General features: G+C 41.1%; 1 protein-coding gene across 2 annotated transcripts in view; it reads right to left on the minus strand.

Moving 5' to 3' along the window:
* TDP2 (tyrosyl-DNA phosphodiesterase 2) overlaps positions 1 to 21,198 on the minus strand; it is a 594,646-nt gene that overhangs the window by 90,895 nt on the left and 482,553 nt on the right. For both annotated transcript variants that reach the window (XM_044065748.1, XM_044065749.1), the window contains one exon: positions 642 to 760. In XM_044065748.1, the coding sequence (XP_043921683.1) occupies positions 642 to 760 (119 nt within the window). The remainder of the gene's footprint in view (positions 1 to 641; positions 761 to 21,198) is intronic.

The raw sequence follows: 21,198 nt of genomic DNA on the forward strand, positions 1-21,198 counted from the left end.
TATATCTTGTATATTGTGAATTTTGATAAAGGACCCCTACTCTTTTCAATAGGTGTGGGATCTTTACATCCACCTGAGCTACCACCAATTCAAGCAGAAGTGGTTCTCAGTTTAACATCTCATCTGAATATAACTTTGCGCACTATCATGTCTGTGGAAGCCTGTGCTTGGTATCTGTATGCACTAAACATATTTCTGTAAAAAGGAAAGTTGTAAAAGGTACTAGAAAAATCACTAGAAATTCTAAGGCAGATAAAATATTTAGTGCAAGAAATGCAGAAATCAGCTACACTGGCTAGTCCTAAGAGTAAAGAACTGAAAAAAGTAATGGAGAGTATAATAAATTATGCATGGAAATTCAACTTAGACACAGCAAAAACAAGATTGGTGCAGCAAAAAGCAGAAAAAATATAGGAGTGAAAGAAAAGGCAATGCACGAACCTCATCAGAATATCCAAAATGGATGGATGGAGGAATAGACTAGTTTCTGTCAAAATCTTTTTAAAAGAAAACAAAAAAAAAATGTATGCTTGTTTCATGAATGGTGTCAATGAATGTTACAATGAAAAGGTTAATGAACTTTAAGCATGATGAAATTCTATAGAAACAGAAGCTTTAAAGAAAATGTATTGCCAACTTACATGAACAGAAAGGAGGTTTCTCATCATAGATGTAGTTGGGAAATGGGTTATCTCCTGCTTCAAAAGTTTTACTCGAGATTTCTTCAGCATTATAACAGTAAAATAGCCATAGTCATTACCTAGAATGAAAATTTTAAAAGTAAACAGCAGCAGGTAATGTAAAGTTGACAACTACCAAATGAAACAGTTTACTTTAATAATGACGACCAGCAGAGTGAATCAGCTGCGTTGTGTTATGACAGCTGTGAACTGCTTTCTTTTTAATGCAGAATTAAGTCTCTGCTATGTTCAACTACACAAATGCCCAGCTACCTCAAGAAATACAGAAGATGACATTGTGTTTACTAAAGTGCTAGGTTCCCCTCAGTTTACACAACAAAGCTGAAGCTTATAGCCTGCTATAGTACAAAGAATCCATATTTACTTTAAGCACTTGCCAAAAAAATTGCCTTCATGTCAGAGCTCCAGTACAATCATAACATGCATGCACATGTTGAGACGTAACACAGCAGTTTTCTTGTAACTGGAGACAAGTTATGTGAAGCGCAGACTGTGACTTTGTGTCTTACTTCAAAACAATATGCATCAGGAGAGAATGGCAAGGACTTTTCTTCTTGCTATAATCATTCCTGCTCCTAGCATTAGAAGAAAATGCCAAGGACTTACCTTTATTCCATTTTTTTTCTATTAAAATTATTTGGCTGCCCCTTTTTCTGCTGTCAGCTGCAAAGTGGTGGTGACAGTCTCAACTCCTCTCTCTATCTTTTGACAGAAACTTAATTCCACCCAGTAAAGAATCAAATCCTATAGACTGAATCAGCAGTGGCGGGAAAGTTTCGCTGGAAAATAGAAAGCTTTACCTCACCATGCATTTATTTTATTTTACTTGAGTGAGCAGGTAGACTGTGTGATGGGTCCCTACTCCAGGTCAGCAATCAAGGAGACTCAATCCTCACCACTTACTCCTGTGAGGTAAGGTCACCAAGAGCAAAGATTAATTCACACAGTATTTTCAGATGCAGCTCCCTGCACCAAGCAAAATCTCCCTTAAGAGCACACTCCGGACCTGGGGCTGGCTCGCTCTCTCTCGAGGCTCACACAAAACTCCACATGACTACTTCAGAGCGCTGTGTCCCTGTTCCCATTAGCTGACACATACACACATTTGGATATTTGAGTTTCACACACACATACACACCTGGGAAAGCTTGCACAGATTTACTAGCTGTGGCCCTTCCTGCCCAGACTCTGAGGTAATCATGGTGCCATCAGTCAGCTACCCTAAGGCTCTTACAAAGGGTACTAAATTATACTGTGTAAAATTAATACTAATACAAGTGCTAGGGTGTGACCAAAACAGCAAGGCTTTCAGGAGCAGCCACAGTGTCACTAAAACAAGCATAAGTACTCTCAAGATGCTAAAAGTATTCTCTAAAGGACTAGCCATAATGAAAAGTATTAAAATATTTAATGATAAATAATAAAACAGAAAACAGGAGAATATTGAATACAAAAAACAACAAAGTTTCAACCACAGAGTTATAAAAATAATACAGTTTGATAGTTTCTCACAGATGCAGAAAACAATACTAAACAATTCTCAATAAATGTCCCTCACTGACTAAAGAATTACTGTTCCCTGACTACTTACTAAAGGAAGGCAAGCTGATGTGTGCCGAGTGTCTTACCACAGCAAAGGCCAGATGATGTCTGCCTTTGTCTGTGTGGATGTGTGAGATATACATCCTGTCAGAAATCTTTCCTGTCAGGTTCAAAAGTTCAGATTTCCTTTGAGGTTTAGTCCTGTCCAATCAAAGCTGTCTGTGCACATCTAAAGAGTGCAGTATCCGTTCCCCTTTGTTCTGTGGGTTAGGAAAGAAGGTAGGCAAATGAATGTACTGATTAAGAGCCACACTGGACACCACCTTGGGCATGAAGGAGGGATTGGTTCTGAGGGACACCCTGTCAGCATGAAAGATGATGAAAGGTTCCACTGCCATAAGGGCCTGTAATTCAGATACCCTTCTTGCAGAAGTGATTGCTAAAAGGAAAGCTGTTTTCCAGGAAATAAATTTTAGATCTGCAGTAGCAGCTGGTGGCTCGAAAGGAGGAAGAGTGAGTTTCTCCAAGACAAAGTTAAGATCCCAGGCTGGAGTTAGAGTTCTCCAGGGTGGCCTTAAATTTTTGGCCCCTCTGAGGAACTGCTTGAGCAGTGGGTGAGAAAAGAGGGGAGGCTCTGTGCTATAATGAGCCAAAATGGCTGAGGCATGAATTTTGATGGAGGAAAAGGACAAGCCCTTATGAAGAATCTCAGTCAAGTATTGTAGAATCTGAGGTAAAGTGGGCACTGCTGCATTCCTTCCTTGAGATTGGTTCCAGGCACAAAATCTTTTCCATTTTGCAGCATAAGATTTTCTAGTACAAGGCCTCCTTGCCTCTAAATTGATATCCTTCACTGATTTACTGAGGGATGGTAAAGGGGAGATTAGGTAATTAGCCAGGTTGCTAGGTTCAAGATTTGCAGCTGAGGGTGCAGAATCTGGTTCTCCTGCTGAGAAAACAGGGAAGGAGTCTGAGGCAGGGGCCATGGAGCCAAGCGTGACACACTGCGCAAGAGTGGGTACCAATGTTGGTGAGGCCAGTCTAGTGCAATTAAAATCGTCCTTGGCTTGTCCTGTTTGATCTTTAGTAGTACCTTGGAGAACAAAGGCAGAGGAGGAAAGGCATAAACTGATATTTATTTTCAGCTGTAGGATAGAGCATCCACTTTCCAAGCTAGCTTGTGGCAAATCCTTGTGCAAAATTTGTCCAGCTGATAGTTCTGGGGGGAAGCAAACAAGTCTATATCTGGGCTCCCCCATTTCCTTGTCAACATGTTGAAAATCCTTGGTTCCAGTTTCCACTCGTGTGGGTCAATGAAGTTTCTGCTTAGTCCGTCTGCCAGTGTATTTAGTTTTCCTGGCAGTAATTGAGCTTGTAGATTCACTTGGTAGCTCAAGGCTGTGTTCCACAACGTCATGGCTAGTCTGCAGAGGGGGTAAGAATGTGTACCCCACTGCTTGTTTATTTACCACATGACAGTGGTGTTGTGCATCTTTACCATTAGTTGTCCTGGAAGAATGTGGTCCTTCAAGGCTGTCAGAGCATTCTGTACTGCTAACATTTCCTTTTCATTTATGTGCAGGTGCATTTGACTTGGGTTCCATTTGTCCTGACAGCACTTCCCTGCCAGGTGAGCCCCCCATGCATAGTCTGATGCGTCTGCTGAGCCCCCCCATGCATAGTCTGATGCGTCTGCTGTTAATATATGGGCGGCAGGGGGTAATGTGAATGGTAGTCCCCTGTTTTGGTGGCAGACCTCTGCCCACCAAAGGAATTCTAGGTGTAGGCAAGGTATGATAGAAATCCTTGCTTCTAGATCCTGTGAATGTTGACACCATAGGCTTTTGAGATACCATTGTAGTTTCCTCATATGTAGCCTTGGGTCTACCTGACATGGTCGACAAGCCATTTGATCGACATTTATTTGGTCGACAATTCATTTGGTCGACAATTCATTTGGTCGACAATTCATTTGGTCGACAATTCATTTGGTCGACAGGCAGATTTGCCCCCCTCCCCAATGTTGTGCAACCCTGGAGTTGATATATATATAGTTAGACCAAATAAATGTCGATCAAATGGCTTGTTGACCATGTCAGGTAGACCCGTAGCCTTGCATATGGAATAAGAAGAATGCAGGAGGCCATTAAACCCCAAAGCTTGCAGTATTTGCCTTGCAGATAGCTGGGTTTTTGTGGCCACTTGTTTGAAGTAGGTTGTCAAATGAATCCGTTTTTCTTGCGTGAGGAAAGCTATTTGGGAAGTTGTATTCAAGCTTGCTTCCAGGAATATAATTTGTTGACTGGGTACCAAGTGTGATTTCATTTCATTTATGGTGAACCCCAGACAAATCAGTACCCTATGAGGCCAGATGATTCAAAAGAATGTCCAGGCTTTCTGCCTGAATTAGACAATCGTCCAGTTATGGGTATATCTGAATATTTATTTGCCTGCAAAATGCAATGACTGGAGCTAGGCACTTTGTGAATACCCTGGGCGCAGTAGATAAGCCAAAGGGCAGTGCAGAGAACTGATGGTGCATGTAGCCTGCTTTGAAGTGTAGGTATCTTCTGCAAGACTCCCTGATAGGGATGTGCAGGTATGTTTCTTTTAAGTTTAGTGTTCCCAACCATGCATCTTTTCCTAGCATAGGAAGCAGCTGGTGAAGAGTCAGCATTTTGAATTTTGGAATCACCAGAAAGGTGTTTTGAGTAGAATGTTCCAGGATAGGACGCCATGTATTGCCTTTTCTGGGTACCAGGAAAAGTCTCGAATAGAAACATTGTCCCTTTTCCTCTTCTGGTACCAACTGAATAGCCCCCATGTTTAAGAGAGAGAGTACTTGATTTTGGGCCTCTGCCCACTGATTTAGGGGTAGATCTGGCCACCCACTTGGTGTTGGTAATATGTGGAAGTGAAATCTGTATCCTTGGGACACTATAATTAAAACCCATTTGTCCTGGGTAATGAGTTCCCAGTTTTTGGCCTGCAGACGAATCTTTCCACCTAAAGGAGCATTCAGTTGGGAAGTGCTTGGAAGTTTTACAAGTACGTCATTGACACAGTTTTCCATGGGGGGAGTCTTACTACTCCCAGATTTGGGTGCGGAAACCCCCCACTGCTTAGTCTTGTGTGTCTCTTGGGACTGAAACCTGGAGTTTCTGCTGTGTCTGGGTTTGGCTTGAGAAGACCTGGAAGGGGCTGGAAAGGACCAATTTTTAGAGGGCCAGTGCCTACTAAATCTAGGTGGCTTAACTTGTAATAAATCTTTAACACTTTGCATAGATTTAGCTTTGTCTTCCATCTTTTTAAGAACTTCCTCAACCTTGTTGCCAAACAGGCGGTCCTGATTTAAGGGAGCATTCAACAATTTAGTTTTAACATGATCAGGCAAAGATGCTCCTTAAGCCAAGCATGCCTTCTGAGCACAGACCCAGTAACAGCAGCCCTGCAAGAGGCCTCTAATGAATCAAGTCCACATTGCAAAGTATGTTTTCCAACCTGTTCAGCAGAATGCATTAAATCCTGTAATTCTTCATTTTCAGCACAGTCAGGAATCAACATCATTTTCTGTTTAAGCAATCCAATAACATGCTGTTGATACTTTAACATATGAAACTGGCAGTTTAAAGACCTAATGGCCAAGGTTGCAGAGGTGTAAACCTTCTTACCCCATCTATCCAGCGCCCTGGAGTCTCTATCAGAGGGGGTAGGATTTTTAGCAGTAGAAGCCTTAATGCCCTTGGGTCCCTGTGAAATAGTCTCTGGATCCGCAATAGGATTTTTAAAAAGGAACTTGTCTGAATCAGGAACCCTGTAATATCTGTCAGGTTTTCTGGGAGCAGAAGGCAAAGAATCAGGGGCCAAACTAGATTCTGAAAAGGCATAATCAACAATGTCTAGTACAGGAGGTATAGCTTAAGGCCTATGCTGAGGCAGGAGTAAGAAATCCCTAAGCCTCTTTTTTGAATCAGAAAAATCCTGGCTTTCCCAGTGGAAATGCTCCCTTAGAGTATGTGAGGTCTCACCAAAAGAAAAATCCTCTAGAGAGGAAGCAGAGGGAATAGAGTCCTCTGCATCAGAATCCTCATAAGTAGATAAGGGCAAATGCAGATCATAAGAAGAATCAGAAAAATCAGAATCCTGGTCAGAAAATTCATAAACAACTTCAGTCCTAGTTCTCTTAGAAGGGGGAGGTTGGCTTCCCTTGATTACAATTATAAGATCTTCAGCCATTCTTATCATTTGTTTTTTAGGAATAGAGGCCTGAGCATATGGCCTGGACGTCGGTTTCTTAGGCATGGTGTGACATTTTGGCCTAAATGAAGAAGGAGGCGTCGGTGTAATATGCAAGTCCGTAGGCCTGAATACACTTCCAGAAGCCAGTGCCTGCACAGCGGCTCCGGACCCATCCAAGGTAGAGACATCCACAGGTTCCACAGTTGAAGCATCTTGCGGCATACCAGACTCCAAATGGGTCTCAGTAGAGACCTGCGAGTCAGAAGTAGTGGGTATCAGGGGTTGCGAAAGCGCCTCACTGAGTACCGGCGAACTGGTGACTGGCTTAGTAGAAGCGTTGTCGGCAGCTTTGGACCTTGGAGGCCTGTCGCTGTCTTTACCTTTGCGTTTTTTCGGAATCCCGGTAGTCGGATGACTAACCGACGACATTTCTGGATAATTAAACCGAGAACTGAAATATTTAGAAGCGAAAATATACAGACGACGGATAGTGCGCAGATTAAATAAATCACAAAACTTACAGCAAGGTATGTCATGGTCAGGGCCTAGGCAAGGTATACAGTACAAATGAAAATCTTTGTGAGGTATTTCCTTTCCACATGTAATGCAATTATTAACTTTTACTGACATCGGTAAGGAGCAAGAAAAAGTTTCACCAACGGGGAACTTAGCTTTAGTTGAAGACTTTGGCTCTGAAACTTGAAAATGAAAATTTCAGGAGTCGGCCGACCGGCACTTGCGAACTGCTTCTGCTTCAGGCACCGCACGGCAAGAAAGACTGATGTAATGGCATCGGGTGCATGTTTTATACCCCTGACGACCTGACATCATGGAAGAAGGGACAGCAACCGACGCAGGACCCAAGACTTTGTTAATCAGGCCGACTGAGGTACAAATATATTTTTAAATCAAACATCTGTACGAAACAGTGTGACAATAAAATTCTTTACAAAACTCCAGCTAGCTATGCTGGCATATATACACACACACTATCCTACTCTCCCTGGCACAGGTGGCGCCACCTCATAACATCACATCTCTCTCCCCTTTGAAAACTTGCGCTATTTTTTCAAGTGACCCTGGAAAACTGATGCTTGACTGAAATGGGCTTGGCTTGACATACCTATCAACTGTCCAGATTTTTGTAGAATGTCCAGATTTTTGCCTCATATTTTTTGTCTGTTCCTTATAACATAATGACATACATTTGAGTTTCAGGCTATACATCCTTAATAAAATGTATGCTAAAACAAATCCTACTATTCTAGTAACTTTCTAAGTTTATAACAGCAATATTTAAAATCTGTCCCTATTTTTGGCCCTTTGTCCCCCCATTATTTTAGGCTGTGTCCAGATTTCTTGAGCTAAGAGGTTAAGAGGTATGCTGTCTGGGAACATATTAACCTATACTCTATCTTGAGAGCCCATCTGCATTGGCATTGCTGATCCCACTATGGTGCTGCACTGTCATGTCATATGCCTGCAACCCTAGGCTCCACCTTAATAACTTGGCATTTTGCTGGCTGACTCAATGTAGCCATGTTAAAGGATAGTGGTCTGTAACCACAGTGAATTTCCTTCCATACATATAGGGCTGAAGTTTCTGCAGTGCCCATACTATGGCCAGACATTCTTTTTCTATAGCTGCACAATATTCCTCCTTGGGTTGGAGTCTACAACTGAGATAATACAACTGGGCGCTCTTCTCTTTCTGAGGAAGCCTGGCTGGGTATAGTCCCCACCCCATGGTTTGAAGCATCTACCTGCACATGACATTATTGGTGTAATCTGGATGGACTAACACATGGGGTTCCCCTGTAGCCCCTTTAAGCTTTTGGAATGCCTGCTTACAGGCTGGGGTCCATACTACCTTATCTGGCCTGTTTTTCCACTCAGGTCTGTGATCACTGGATCCATCTCAGACTCCTCCTGCCATCCACTGCAAATACTCACCACCAGGGCCTCCCTATCATGGTAAGGCTTCATCATGTTAACATGGTACAATTGTGCCCCTGCCTTCTGCCTAGAAGGTTGCTCCTGTAATTAACATCACTGACCTTCCTTACCACTTTAAAGGGTTCCTCACAAGCTGCCTGCAGCTTATTGTGTCCGACAGGAATGAGAACTTTAACCTGCTGTCCCACAGCATACTCTCAAGCATTCCAGTCATACTAGACCTTTTTCCTGCTGTTGGGCTCCTGCCAGGTTCTCCTGGACCAAGCCCATGAGCTCCCTAAGCCTTGTCCTGAGGTTTAGGACATACACCACAAAAGACCCCTTGTGGGATTCACACTCACCTTCCCACTCATCACAAATCAAATCCAAAGGCCCCTTCACCCTAGGCCCATAAAGCAAATCAAAAGGTGAAAAACCTGTGGATTCCTGGGGTAGCTGTTTATATGCAAACAACAGATGGAGAAAATATTTGTTCCACTCTCTCTTAAACTGGTCTGCAAATGTCTGTAATATGGTCTTTAGTGTAGAGTATAACCTCTTCACAAGACCATTAGTCTGGGGGGGGTGGTCTTTAGGTGCTTCACCACACAGCACCTCCACACACAAGCCAACAACTCTGCCATGACATTGGCACCTCTGTCAGTCAGTATTTCTCTTGGGAAACCTACCTGCTGAAAATCTCTAACAAAGCATTTGCCACCTTGTCTGCCTCAGGGTATCTAGCAGCATAATCTACTACCACTAGGATATACGCCTTCCCTGTAGAACTTGGAGTACTTAGAGGCCCCACAATATCTGCAGCTACAATATGAAATGGCTCCTCAATCATAACCAAAGGCATCAAAGGAGTATTGACCTTGTCTCCTGCCTTGCCTACCTTTTGACACTGCTCACAGGTCCTGCAGCACCCTGTTATATCCCTTGCAATCCCAGGACAATAAAATTTCTGCATAATAAGTCTCTTGGTATGCTATGCCCATATGACCTATAAAAGGAATGTCATGGGCTATGTCTAGATGTGCTATATGGTAGGCTTTGGGCACTACCAACTGCTGTATTACCTTACCCCTCTTGCCCTCCACCAGAACTTCACTCTCTATACAGTAACCCTTTGTTCCAGTATACAGTCTCCCCTTTTCCTTGAGAATCATGTACCTCCTTAGCTACCTTCCTCAAACCTCATAATGTAGGATCTGAAAGCTGAGCCTGTCTGAATTCTACCTTTATGACCCTTCCCAGCCCCCTTTCCACTAGAAGCCCAATCTCTTCTGACAGTGGTGCCTCCCAGTCAGACTGGGTACTACCACTTCACCTCTGTCCTTGCAGTCACCCTGTCCATGGGAACATCAGTACCTACCAGCACCTGTGGCTCACTTTCAGGCTCAAGGCTACAGGGTAGCTCCCTCCCTGAAATAGCAACTTCACCAGCCCCAGCTTCAGGTATTGAGGTCTATCTGGGTCTCCCCCCAGGCTATATGACCCACGTGCCTGTCAGGCTCAAGGCTACAGCGTAGCTCCCACCCTGAAATAGCAACTTCACCAGCCCCAGCTTCAGGTATTGAGGTCTATTTGGGTCTTCCCCAGGCTACATGAACAACATGCCTGTCTCCAAGCCTAACTGCATGCACACAAGGTACTGCATTATCAAAATCATTCCCTATCAAGGACTTCCAAGATGGCTGCACATCGAGTTAAAGCTTATTTCTAGCTCTTCCAGTGTGAAAACAAAAACACAGAAGAGAAGGCCAGTAGACTTGTGTTTATGGGTAAATTTCAGCAATTGGCTAGTAAGTGTACTGCCTGGATGCCAGGAATAAAGAAATACAGAAGACCTAGAATAAAAATCACCTACAAAAAGTGAGGAAGAAACACTGGCCGGGGAAAGCAACCTTCAGACATGACTTCCGGTAACCTACAGAAAGATATAAGACAACTGCATACAGACCTGGTTCAAATAAACAAAACATTGATGGAGTATATCAACAAAAAACAACAAAAGGCTGGAAAAAATGGAAGAAGCTTTAAAAAGATATTCAGATGAGATGAAAAAGCTGCAAAAACAGAGGATGAAATAAAGAAAAGGCTGGCTGAATATGAGATTGCTCAGGAAGAGGTGTTTCAAAAAATAATAGAATTAGAGGACAGAGCATGTAGGGAAAGCCTGAGGTTTTCAGCTATAGCAGAGAAGCTGGAAGGAGCAGACTGCATTAATTTTAAGAAAGCACAAATAAGCGACTGGACTGGTATTCCACAGCAGGAGTTGATAGCTGAAAGGGCACATTGTGTGTATGCTCCAAATTTGGATATGAGAAAGCAACCTAGACCTTTAACAGCAAAGATACAATCCTACCAGCAGAAGGAGTTGATTCTGACAAAACTGTGGGAAAAGGACAAAGTACTGAAAGCGGGAATAGCAGAGTGTTTGTGGAGAATGATTACTCATTGTACACCAGACAAAAGGAACAAATTTATTCCACTATTCAGGGAATGTTAAGATGCAGGTGTGAGATTCAAACTGCTGTACCCAGCTGTCTTCATGGTATTCTTCCGTGGAGTGACAAAATTTTTTGATAAAGTACATGCTAGGGAAGAAATACAAAAGTTTGTCCAACAAAAAGTAAGCTGTGAAACAGAAGGAGATTCTGCATCTTGTCTTCTGGTAATAAAAAGAGCACAAAGGGCCTGTAACTTTGAAACCTTTTCAACAGAAAATGTTAGAGATAAGGAAGGGAGCACGACAGTTGACTAGAAGAATCGAGAGTACGATGGAAATGAAGGCGAGACAGGATTTCAGAGACAAACCTTAATTAAACCAGTAACATAATATGGGATTACAATGCAATAATTATCTTTACAAAATATGACAGAACAAGAAAATCTGGAAATGTTTTGTAATGGACTCTAAAGCATATGCCCTACTTCATGTCATTAATGCTTGGAAAAATGCTTTGGGGAGGGGAAGAGAAGGGAAAAAGTTAACTGTAAGTAAAGACTTTTTTCTTAAATAGTACCGATTTTGTGGCATGTGGTTTCTTTACATGCTATAAGGTAAAGTTATTTTCAGCTATTTTTAAGTGTAATAAGGACTGTAAACTGGTGCTGCTGCTTTATTTTTATTTTTCTTTCTCTCTCTCCTTGTTCAGTTTTAAGAAATGTGGGCCCGGCAATGTATTTTAAAAAAAGCCTGGTTAAGAAGCATGATGAAAGAAAAATGAATATGTTTTTTCCTCATTCTTACATGGGGAAATGATTAGACTAAAGACATTTGATTGATTTAATAACAGGTTTTAAGAGAGAGCAAGTAAAGGAAAAAGAATGGTGAATATTGAGGCTTTTTTCTAGCAAATATATGCATGGTGAGTAACAATTCTGGAGCTGGTTTTCATGTTTCCATGGAAACAATCTAATAAAGAGAAACTTGCTGCCTGGTTTTCATGTCTCCATAGTGACAATCTGATAAAGAGAAACTGGCTACAGTCTGGTGAAGACTGTGATTGGCTGAGGAAAAGAAAAGAAAGAGAAACTGGCTAGGAGATAATGCTCTGATGGCATTCAGGGGTTTCCCCAAAGCAGTTAATATTCTCTGAAAGCATTCAGGGGCCTTCCCAAGGTAGTTAATGCTCTTTGAAAACATTCAGGAGTTTTCCCAGCTGGGAGAGCTACAGAGAAAAGACAAAACCATTCAGTATGTAGTAGAAGCTCAGGCTACACCATGTGTCTTAGCATGGATGACCTTTCTTTCAGGTTAACTCAAGTCTGAGTGTGTGTCAGTTTGGGACTTCTGTTCCCATTACAAGGATAAAACTTAAGTTTTTAAAGGTGTACAGTTTGGTGTGTTGGTATTAAGTTAATAGGTTTTGGGGGTATTGGGGGGGTGTTTGTTTTTTTTTTTTGTTTGTGGGCTTTCAATAAAACAAAAAGGTTTTGGGGGTATTGGGGGGGTGTTTGTTTTTTTTTTTTTGTTTGTTTGTGGGCTTTCAATAAAACAAAAAGTTTTATAAGATGTGACATAGGCTCAAATGTATGACAAGAAACAACTGTATAAAAATTCAACCTGCCAACAGTGTACACATGTAACATAAAAGCTGGAACTAGGTATTATACATAAAAGGTGGGGAATAATAACTTTTTAATACAATGATGTTTTCTTTAATGTCTTTAAATGTAAATAGCCTCACAGATAAATACAAACAAGAATGAGTAGTGGACTACATTAAAAATGTAGAGTGCAAATACCTATGTTACAGGAGACACACTTAGAAAGAACTGAACATGTTAATTTGATAAAGAAAGGGTTTCAGGACAGCTATTCAGTGATATACCTGGGACAAAGGAAAAGAGAAGTACTTATATTAATTGCAAGAGGAGCTCCAATAGTGATAGAAGATAAAAAAAAAAAATAACAATGGCAGGTGTTTAGTGTTAAGGGGCTACTGGCAGGGGGGAGTATTATACTGGCATGTATTTACATTCCACCTAAAACTGCTATAATGGAGCTTAAGAAAATGTTGGGAGAAATAATCAGTTTTCAGCAAGGACTATTGCTTATATGTGGGGAATGGAATTTAATTTGCAGTAGTGAAGATGTATCATGGGGTTCCAGAATGGAAAATATGACAAAGGAGGGTAGATTTTTGAAGATATTTATGAAAATATTTGGCATGGAAAATGTGAATTAGGTAATATGAGTTCAGAGTGAATTTACATATTATTCCCCAAGATATAAAAAACTGGGCTAGGCTAGACAGAATTTACATTTCATAGGAACATTTGCATTTAATTAAGGTCTTGAGACCCACCCAATAACTGTTTCAGATCATGTGCCAATAACAGCTAAAATAAAAACACTGGGTCATGAACTAAAAATGAGAAATTGGCACTTTCCCACCTACCTGTTGAAAAGAGAGGAATTTAAGAAATGGGAAGTGGATATTATTCAGGAGCTGTTAAGAGAGGATAGAAATTTCTTCTAAAAATATAGCTAGGGAGTGGGATAAAATTAAGGTGTCGTTTAAAATGGTGTGAAAATGAAAGAGTTATAGTTAAAAAGTAATAAAAATTATTTAGATGGACTGACAAATGTAAAAGTATTGCAGAATAGGGGGAATGTCACAAAACAAGAAGAGGATTAACTGCAGAATGCTGGGCAGAAAATAAGGGATTACCTTGATAATATGCACGAGCTTAGAAAGACTGCTGTTAAGCAATTGTTTTTTGATAACAACACTAGAGCACAAAAACTTTTAGCACAGTAACTCAGGCAATAGAATGTAAAAACAGCTGTCACCAAACTTAGGGAGCCTATAACAAAGAAGGTGACAATAGGTCCTGTAGAGGTATTAGAAATATTTTGGAAATTCTATGAGAGTCTCTATAAAGTAGAGAAATATGAAAATCAAAAAAAGATACAAATGGAAATGTTTACGGAAAAAAAATTAAATATGTCAAGATTAGAGGTAAAAGAGGCTCAATTACTAACAGGATAGGAGATGAGATAAAAATTGTAATGTGTAGCCAATCTACAGGAAAGTTCTCAGGAATAGATGGTATTCCTGTGGAAATTTGGAAGCTAGGAGGAAAAAACTGAAAGATCTGGAAGGTTTTGCTTAATAGTATCTTAACAGGAGAAGTACCACAGTCCTGGAAGAAATCAGTGGTAGCTGTAATCCCTACAGAGGGTAAGGATCCATCACATCCAGCTTCATACGGGCCCATTTCAATACTAAACCATGATTATAAAGTGTTCATGTCTATAATGGCTGAAAGAATGTCAAAAGTAATGCTAAAACAGACAGATATGGATCAATAAGGTTTTGTGGAGGGGAGACAAATACTTGACAACATTAACAGAATACTGATGATCCAGAGGAAGCAGAATGTCAGAAAATACCACTATTGTTGGTAGGTCTTGATGCAGAGAAAGCATTTGAGAGAGTAAGCTGATACTTTATGAACAGGGCAATGGATGCATCTGCATTACCTGAAAAAAACTATAAGGTTGATTAGGAGAATATATGACGGATAGGAGGTGAAAATTAAACTGGGAGGGGTCCTCTCTGATAATTTCTGCTTGAGTAGAGGAAACAGGCAGGGGTGTCCCACTTTCCCCTTTATTATTTGCATTATATTTAGAACCACTGGCAAAGACAATAAGGGACTTAGAAATTCAAGGATATAATTGGTATGTTAGTCAATAAAAGCTGGCTTTATTTGCAGATGATATTATTTTGCACTTGACAAAACCAGAAAGAGACATTACAGTGTTGTGGAACATTTTGAAACAGTTTCAGATCTTTGCAGGATACAAAATTAATGACGCTAAAACAAAGACAATAGCAGTAAAGTATGTACCCACACATTAACTTGTCTAGGAATACCCATATTTATGGGGACATGATAAAAAATAAATATTTAGGGGTATGAATTAAAAATGATTCTAATGTGCCAGCTAAGGATATGTGGAAAGAGACTAAACAAAAGATAATACAAAAAAATGAGAAAATGGAAGCTTTGTTATATGGATATGGATAGTAAGATACAAGTAGTTAAAATTGTTTTAGTCCCTTTAGTCTAATACACAGGTCAGGCATTTTTTTTATTAACCAGAGGAGAAGTTGTGGATAGCAATTAATAAAGGACTGAAGGACTTTATCTGGGAGGGGAAGACGGCAAGCGTCAAGTGGGATAAGTGGATTCTTCCAGTACAACAGGGTGGACTGAGATTATCCAATTTGTAGGGGTATTTCAGAGCTACACAGTTAAGACTCCTATACACAGCACAACAGAAAACTACAATTCAAAGTGGAAAGGGTTGATGATCAAACACTGAGGAAGCTCAAGAAACAATGAGAGACTGTGATTTGGGATGCATGCCTTTAAGGGGAATAACAATAATCATGCAGAATATTATATTAACTCCAATATAGAATACAAAATATTATCTCCAGGTTAATTATTAACTTAGCATTACTTATACAATTTGGCTTTACATACTAACTCTGTTAACATACCTCTTCTAACACTTCTTCTGTATATAAGTAGTTACATTCCTGGCTGCAACTCTCACCACCGAAGTATTACTAACTATGCACTACTTTGCCTAAGTGATTCTACCTACTTAATTTCCTGACTGTTATGTTCCTCCACATATAGAAGTTCAACCATATACTTGTCTATATTCAAGTGTTTAAAGTCTTAATCTATTTGATATTATGTATATATTTTTGTTTTTACATTTTTATCCTATAAATGTGTTAACACTCATTTTTTTGTCTATAATTTCTGTTACTTCATATAATGATTTTGTATGTAAGCTTAGGCTGGAGCTTTTCTCCCCGGCCATCTGCTGAAAATGGGCACTGTCACAGTTGGACCATCTCGGTAAACAAATGTAAAATAAATAAATAAATAAAAATATCCGAAAAGTAGCAGAAAGTATTCTAAGAACTAAACCAACATGGGAATGGAAAAGGAGATCCTGCCGATAGGGATGACTGCAATTAGGGATGCAGACAATAGGCAAGATGGGGCTGTAATTTATTGGAGAAAATTGGCAAATGAACCAAGGTATTGGGAGCAAATAACTAGAGAGGGAAAGATGATAGAATGGGAAGAAGCCAAGAATTTATTTGGACTGCAGTTAGAGACTGCCTTCCCTATCAGGGATTGATATCAGAATATAGACAAAGAGAAAGAAATAGGGGGGTCCTAAACATAAGACAAGCACTGGTAGATTTTTTAATAGGATAATTAGTACAGCATATAAAATATTGCATGATAACTATAACAAACAAACAGAGTAGGTTAGACAGGATTGGGAAGAGAGACTGGATAAGCAATTCACAAAGAAACAATGGGAGGATATATGTATGTCTCCCAAATATGCAACAAAATCTAAAAGATTTAGGATTTTTGCTTGGAAATGTTTACATAGATATTGTTATAGCCCAAGAAGACTACGGAGAATTTTCCCTCAGGCAGACAGCAAATGTTGGAGGTGTGAAGGGGAAGAAAAAGGTAATTAAGAACATATTTTCTGGGAGTGTGGTGAGCTGGTGGACTTTAAGGATTCTCTGCGGGTGATGCTGGATGGGCAGATTGGTCTGATTAAGGGGATGCTTTTTCTGAGCTGTAATACAGAATTAGAATTCCCTAGACATGGTAAAGCCTTGCTGTGTCTAATAGTGGCTGCCGAAAAAGCAATTACTAGAAAATAGAAATCAAAATCTAAACCAACTATACTGGAAGTAGTGAATATAGCAACAGAGACAAAACAACTGGAATTGAGATCTTTAGGAAAGGGTAGAAGCAAACTACACAGGAAAAAATGGGAATTGTGGGAACAATACATTCAAGGGAGAAATGAGGTCTAAAAGGCAACAGGACTTAAATGAGCTATGTAATGTTTGAGTGAGAAAGACTGGGTAGATTAAGTGATGTATAATGTTTCCAACTTGGAACGTGTCAGTATGGTTTGTGATGTAAAATGCTTGCGACTATTATTGTGTCAGTGTGGTTTGTTTTCATTTATATAAATATATGACTGTAGTAAGTGATGGTTTAATAAATATGTTTCTTGTTTTTTAAAAAAAAAAAAGGCAGCAATTGAATAATTTATGTAATATTACTTAGGTTATATGATGTATAGCAATATATGTGAAGTATAAAAAGAAGTTATATACTTACCATAACATTCCATGTGAGTTGTTCATCTCACCTTCATTCTTTACTGATGGGTTCAGAGCGATCCCTCGGCTCCGATACGGCCAGTTGCATAGCTCGAGGTCTTCAAATAGCTCGAGGCCAAGTCCCTATCCCATGATGCACCTGGAATTACCTCAGCTCTTGTTTGCTGTGTATAACAATACCATATATCATTCTTTCACCCCCAATAGAAGGATTGAGTAACCAGGATGGATCCAGCATCTTGGCCATCTATCAGCCTAGGAGGGGGTAAGGAGGGAGGGATGTAGGAATGAAGGCGATATGAACAACTCACATGGAACGTTATGGTAAGTACATAACTTCTTTATGTGAAGTTGTTCAATCTTGCCGTTCATTCTTTACTGATGGGTAGTGTCCCAAGCACCGTCAATCTTGGGTGGCTCATGGGAGTATATTTCTCAGGACCATGGATCCAAAGAAGGCCCTGTCCCTGGAGGCCTTGTCAACTTTGTAATGAGTGATAAAGTTATGAGGTTTTGACCAAGTGGCTGCTGCACAAATGTTATCAATGGGAAGTCAGGCAGAAAAGGCAGATGATGTAGAAACTGCTCTGGTTGAGTGAGCTTTAATCTTGTGTTGCAAAGGCATACTGGCAGCTGAATAGGCAAAGTTGATACAATCAGATAACCATTTAGACAGAGTTTTTTTTAGCTACTGGTTTCCCCTTCCTGGAGTCTGAAAATGAAAGAAAAAGCTGGTCTATTTTTCTGAAATCTTTTGTTCTATCCAAATAAAATCTGAGCTGTCTGTGAACATCAAGTTTGTGCAGAATATACTCTAAATTTTTAGAATGGTTGGGGAAGAAGACTGGCAAATCAATAACTTGGTTGAGATTGATTTCAGTGCAAACTTTGGGCAGGAATGAGGGATTTGTTCTAAGTGACACTCTGTCAGCATGGAATATCAAATAGGGAGGCTTGATGGATAAAGCCTGGAGCTCTGACACTCTGCAGGCAGAAGTAATAGCTACCAGAAAGATGGTCTTCCAAGACATAAATTTGAGATCACAAGATGAAGCTGGTTCAAAAGGGGGAAGAATTATGCTGGAAAGCATAAAATTTAGATTCCATGGAGAATAGGGAGATTTCACAGGTGGTCTAATATGAAAAGTCCCTTTGAGAAAGGCTTTGGATAACTTGTGAGACATCATATTCAATCTTTCAAATCCAAGATGAAAATTAGAAATAGCAGCCAACTGAACCCGAACTGTTGCTGCTGCAGCTCCTTTGTTAAAAATCATAGTCAAGAACTCTAAGATGGAGGCCACAGGGGCTTAGTAAGGATCAATATTATTATTACAGACCCATACAGAATTTTTTTTCCTTTGTTAAGATATAGCTTTCTAGTAGAAGATTTATGAGAAGACAAAAGGATCTGTTTTGTCTCATTGGAAAGGTTATGGAGCCTGGCTATGATGGGAATTGGAGCAGCCAAGCTGTGAGCTTCAAGGACTGAAGCGAAGGATGAAGATCCCCAACGGGTGAGTCAGAAGGTCTGGAACTGGGTCCAGAATCCAAGGATCCTCCAAAAGATGAAGTCGAAGGAAGGGGAACCAAATCTGACGAGGCCAATGAGGGGCTATTAGAATGATGGTCCTTCCCAGGGTTTTTGCTTTCTGAAAAACCTTGGGTATCAACGGGATTAGTGGAAATGCATAGAAGAGACCCGGAGGTCAATCGTGTACGAATACGTCCCTTGGGGCTTCTCCCAGAGGGGGAATCAGGGCAAAGTAACTTCTGCACTTCGTGTTCATGTGACTGGCAAAAAAGTCACAGCAAGGCTGGCCCCACCTGCGGAATATCCTGTCCGCTATTTCTTTCTTGAGTGACCACTTGTGGGGCAATAAGATTGACCTGCTCAGTTTGTCTGCTATCACGCTGGATCTCCGCAGGATGTGCATTGCCAACAGAAAGCGCTGGGTGAAACAGCCTACTGCCAAACTCTGAGAGCCTCACGACAAAGAGTGTAAGACCTGGTTCCCCCTTGTTTGTTCAAATACCAGACCACCGACATGTCTGAATTGCAATCGTACCAAGAGGAAGAGAGTCCTGAATGTACTGCAACGCCAAAAGTACTGCTCTCATCTCCAGGACATTGATATGCAGATGTGTCTCTTGATCGGTCCATGTGCCTTGGGCAGTCCACCCCCCCACCCTATCAGGGAAGCATCCGTGGTCACTGTGGCCGCTGGAAGGGGTAGCACAAATGGGCATCCTATCGTGACATGAAGTGAGGTCAACCACCACTGAAGGCCTTTTTTGCAAGAATTTGTGATCATTATAGTGTGAGTCATGGGGAGCTCTTGGTTAGACCATTCAGTGAACAACAGCCATTGCAGAATCCACATGCGTATACAAGTTAGTGGTATGGCTAGAATTGCTGCTGCCATCAAGCCTAATAATTTCAGAACTTCTGATGCTGGTGCTCTGTCTTTTGATATCAGAATGCTGACATGTTGACGAAGAAGAAAGACTCTTTCCATTGGAAGCCTTAGTGTGGTGGTGGTGGTATCCAACTCTGCCCCGATAAAAATGATATGCTACGATGGCGACAAGACAGAGTTTTCTGAGTTGACTGTAATGCCCAGATGATTGCAGAGTGACAGAGTGGACTCCCTGGCCTGAATGAGTTGATGCCTGGTGGTGGTGGTAAGGAGCCAATCGTCTAGGTATGGAAACACCTGGAATCCTAGACGCCTCAGGTGATCAGTGACCACTGCCATGCATTTGGTAAACACTCTGGGGGCTATGGGTTCATACTAGGCTATCTGCCCTGGGGCAATTATAAGCCTATCCCGATTCTGTATGGCTTACGCCACCCCTTGATTTGAGTATACTGTGCCCTTTTTAAGGTTTAGTTTACTGTGCCTCTGTCTAATAGTGACACAGGAGTAATCCCTGGGACAAACCTACGATCCCCCATCCACTTATCGAGATTCTTCTTGAAGAGATTCAGTGAGGTGCTCTGCCTCACATGAACTGGAATTCTATTCCAGAGCAAAGAGAGCCTCTGGGTTATGAACCTGTCCCTCCAGCAAGTTCTATTTATTTCTGTGCTGAGGTTCAAGTCCCTCGAGCATGTGGCTCTCAGGGATTTAGATTTACTGAGGTGGAGCATGTCCATTAATTCTGGATTTGACATAGCTTTGTATGTCAGGCATAGATCGCCTCGAAGAAGGCGGTATGCAACTGAGTAGAGCTGGAGTTTTTTTAACCGAGCTGCATATGGCATCTGTTTGAGACCCTTGATCCTCTTGGTGAGATACTTTTGGGGTCTTCCTAATTGCTACAGGTGTCGGGTAAGGTACATCCCAAAAGGGGCATTGTATTCTATGATGGGCCTGATGAGGGATGAATAAAGGGGCATGATTACCTCTCTTGATCTAGATGTGAAACCCTTTGTGATGAGGTGGGCTATGTAGAAGGTCTTTCTAACCACTTTGGCAATGTGGTTTTCAAAGGAGAGATTGCTATCAACTTGGGTCCCCAGGTCCCTAATAACTTTCTCTGTACTTAATGGGTTTCCGCCTATGTAGTAATTTGTGGGCACACTGTTTTTGCCAAAGGGTATGACTATACATTTTTTGGCATTTAGCTTTAAACCATGGCGCTGGCACCAGTTATCTGTCTCTGTGAGACCTTTTTGAAGGATGTCTGTGTCAGCTGGAGAGTTGATTATGGCGCCCAGTTTGCAGTCGTCTGCGAACTTGGTAAGCCATAGTCCTCACACGTTTGCCTGTACCTCGGAAAAGTATACACCGAACAAGAGTGGTCCCAGAACAGAACCCTGTGGGACACCACTTGTGACCGGTTTCAAGTCTGACACGGCTCCAGCAACTCTCACTCTGTGGGTTCTGTCTTTGAGCCAGTTTGCGACCCATCTTGTGACATAGGTTCATAGGTTTATACTAGGCTATCTGCCCTAAGGCATTTATAAGCCTAGCCCAAATTTTTGTGGCTTACGCCACCCCTTATATGAAAAAATACTGTGCCCATTAGTTTGTTGTGCCTCTGTCCAGCAGTGACACAGAGATGAT

Source organism: Protopterus annectens, chromosome 3.part0 (genome assembly GCF_019279795.1).
Source record: "Protopterus annectens isolate FY-2018-M chromosome 3.part0, PAN1.0, whole genome shotgun sequence".
Lineage (NCBI taxonomy): Eukaryota > Metazoa > Chordata > Ceratodontiformes > Protopteridae > Protopterus > Protopterus annectens.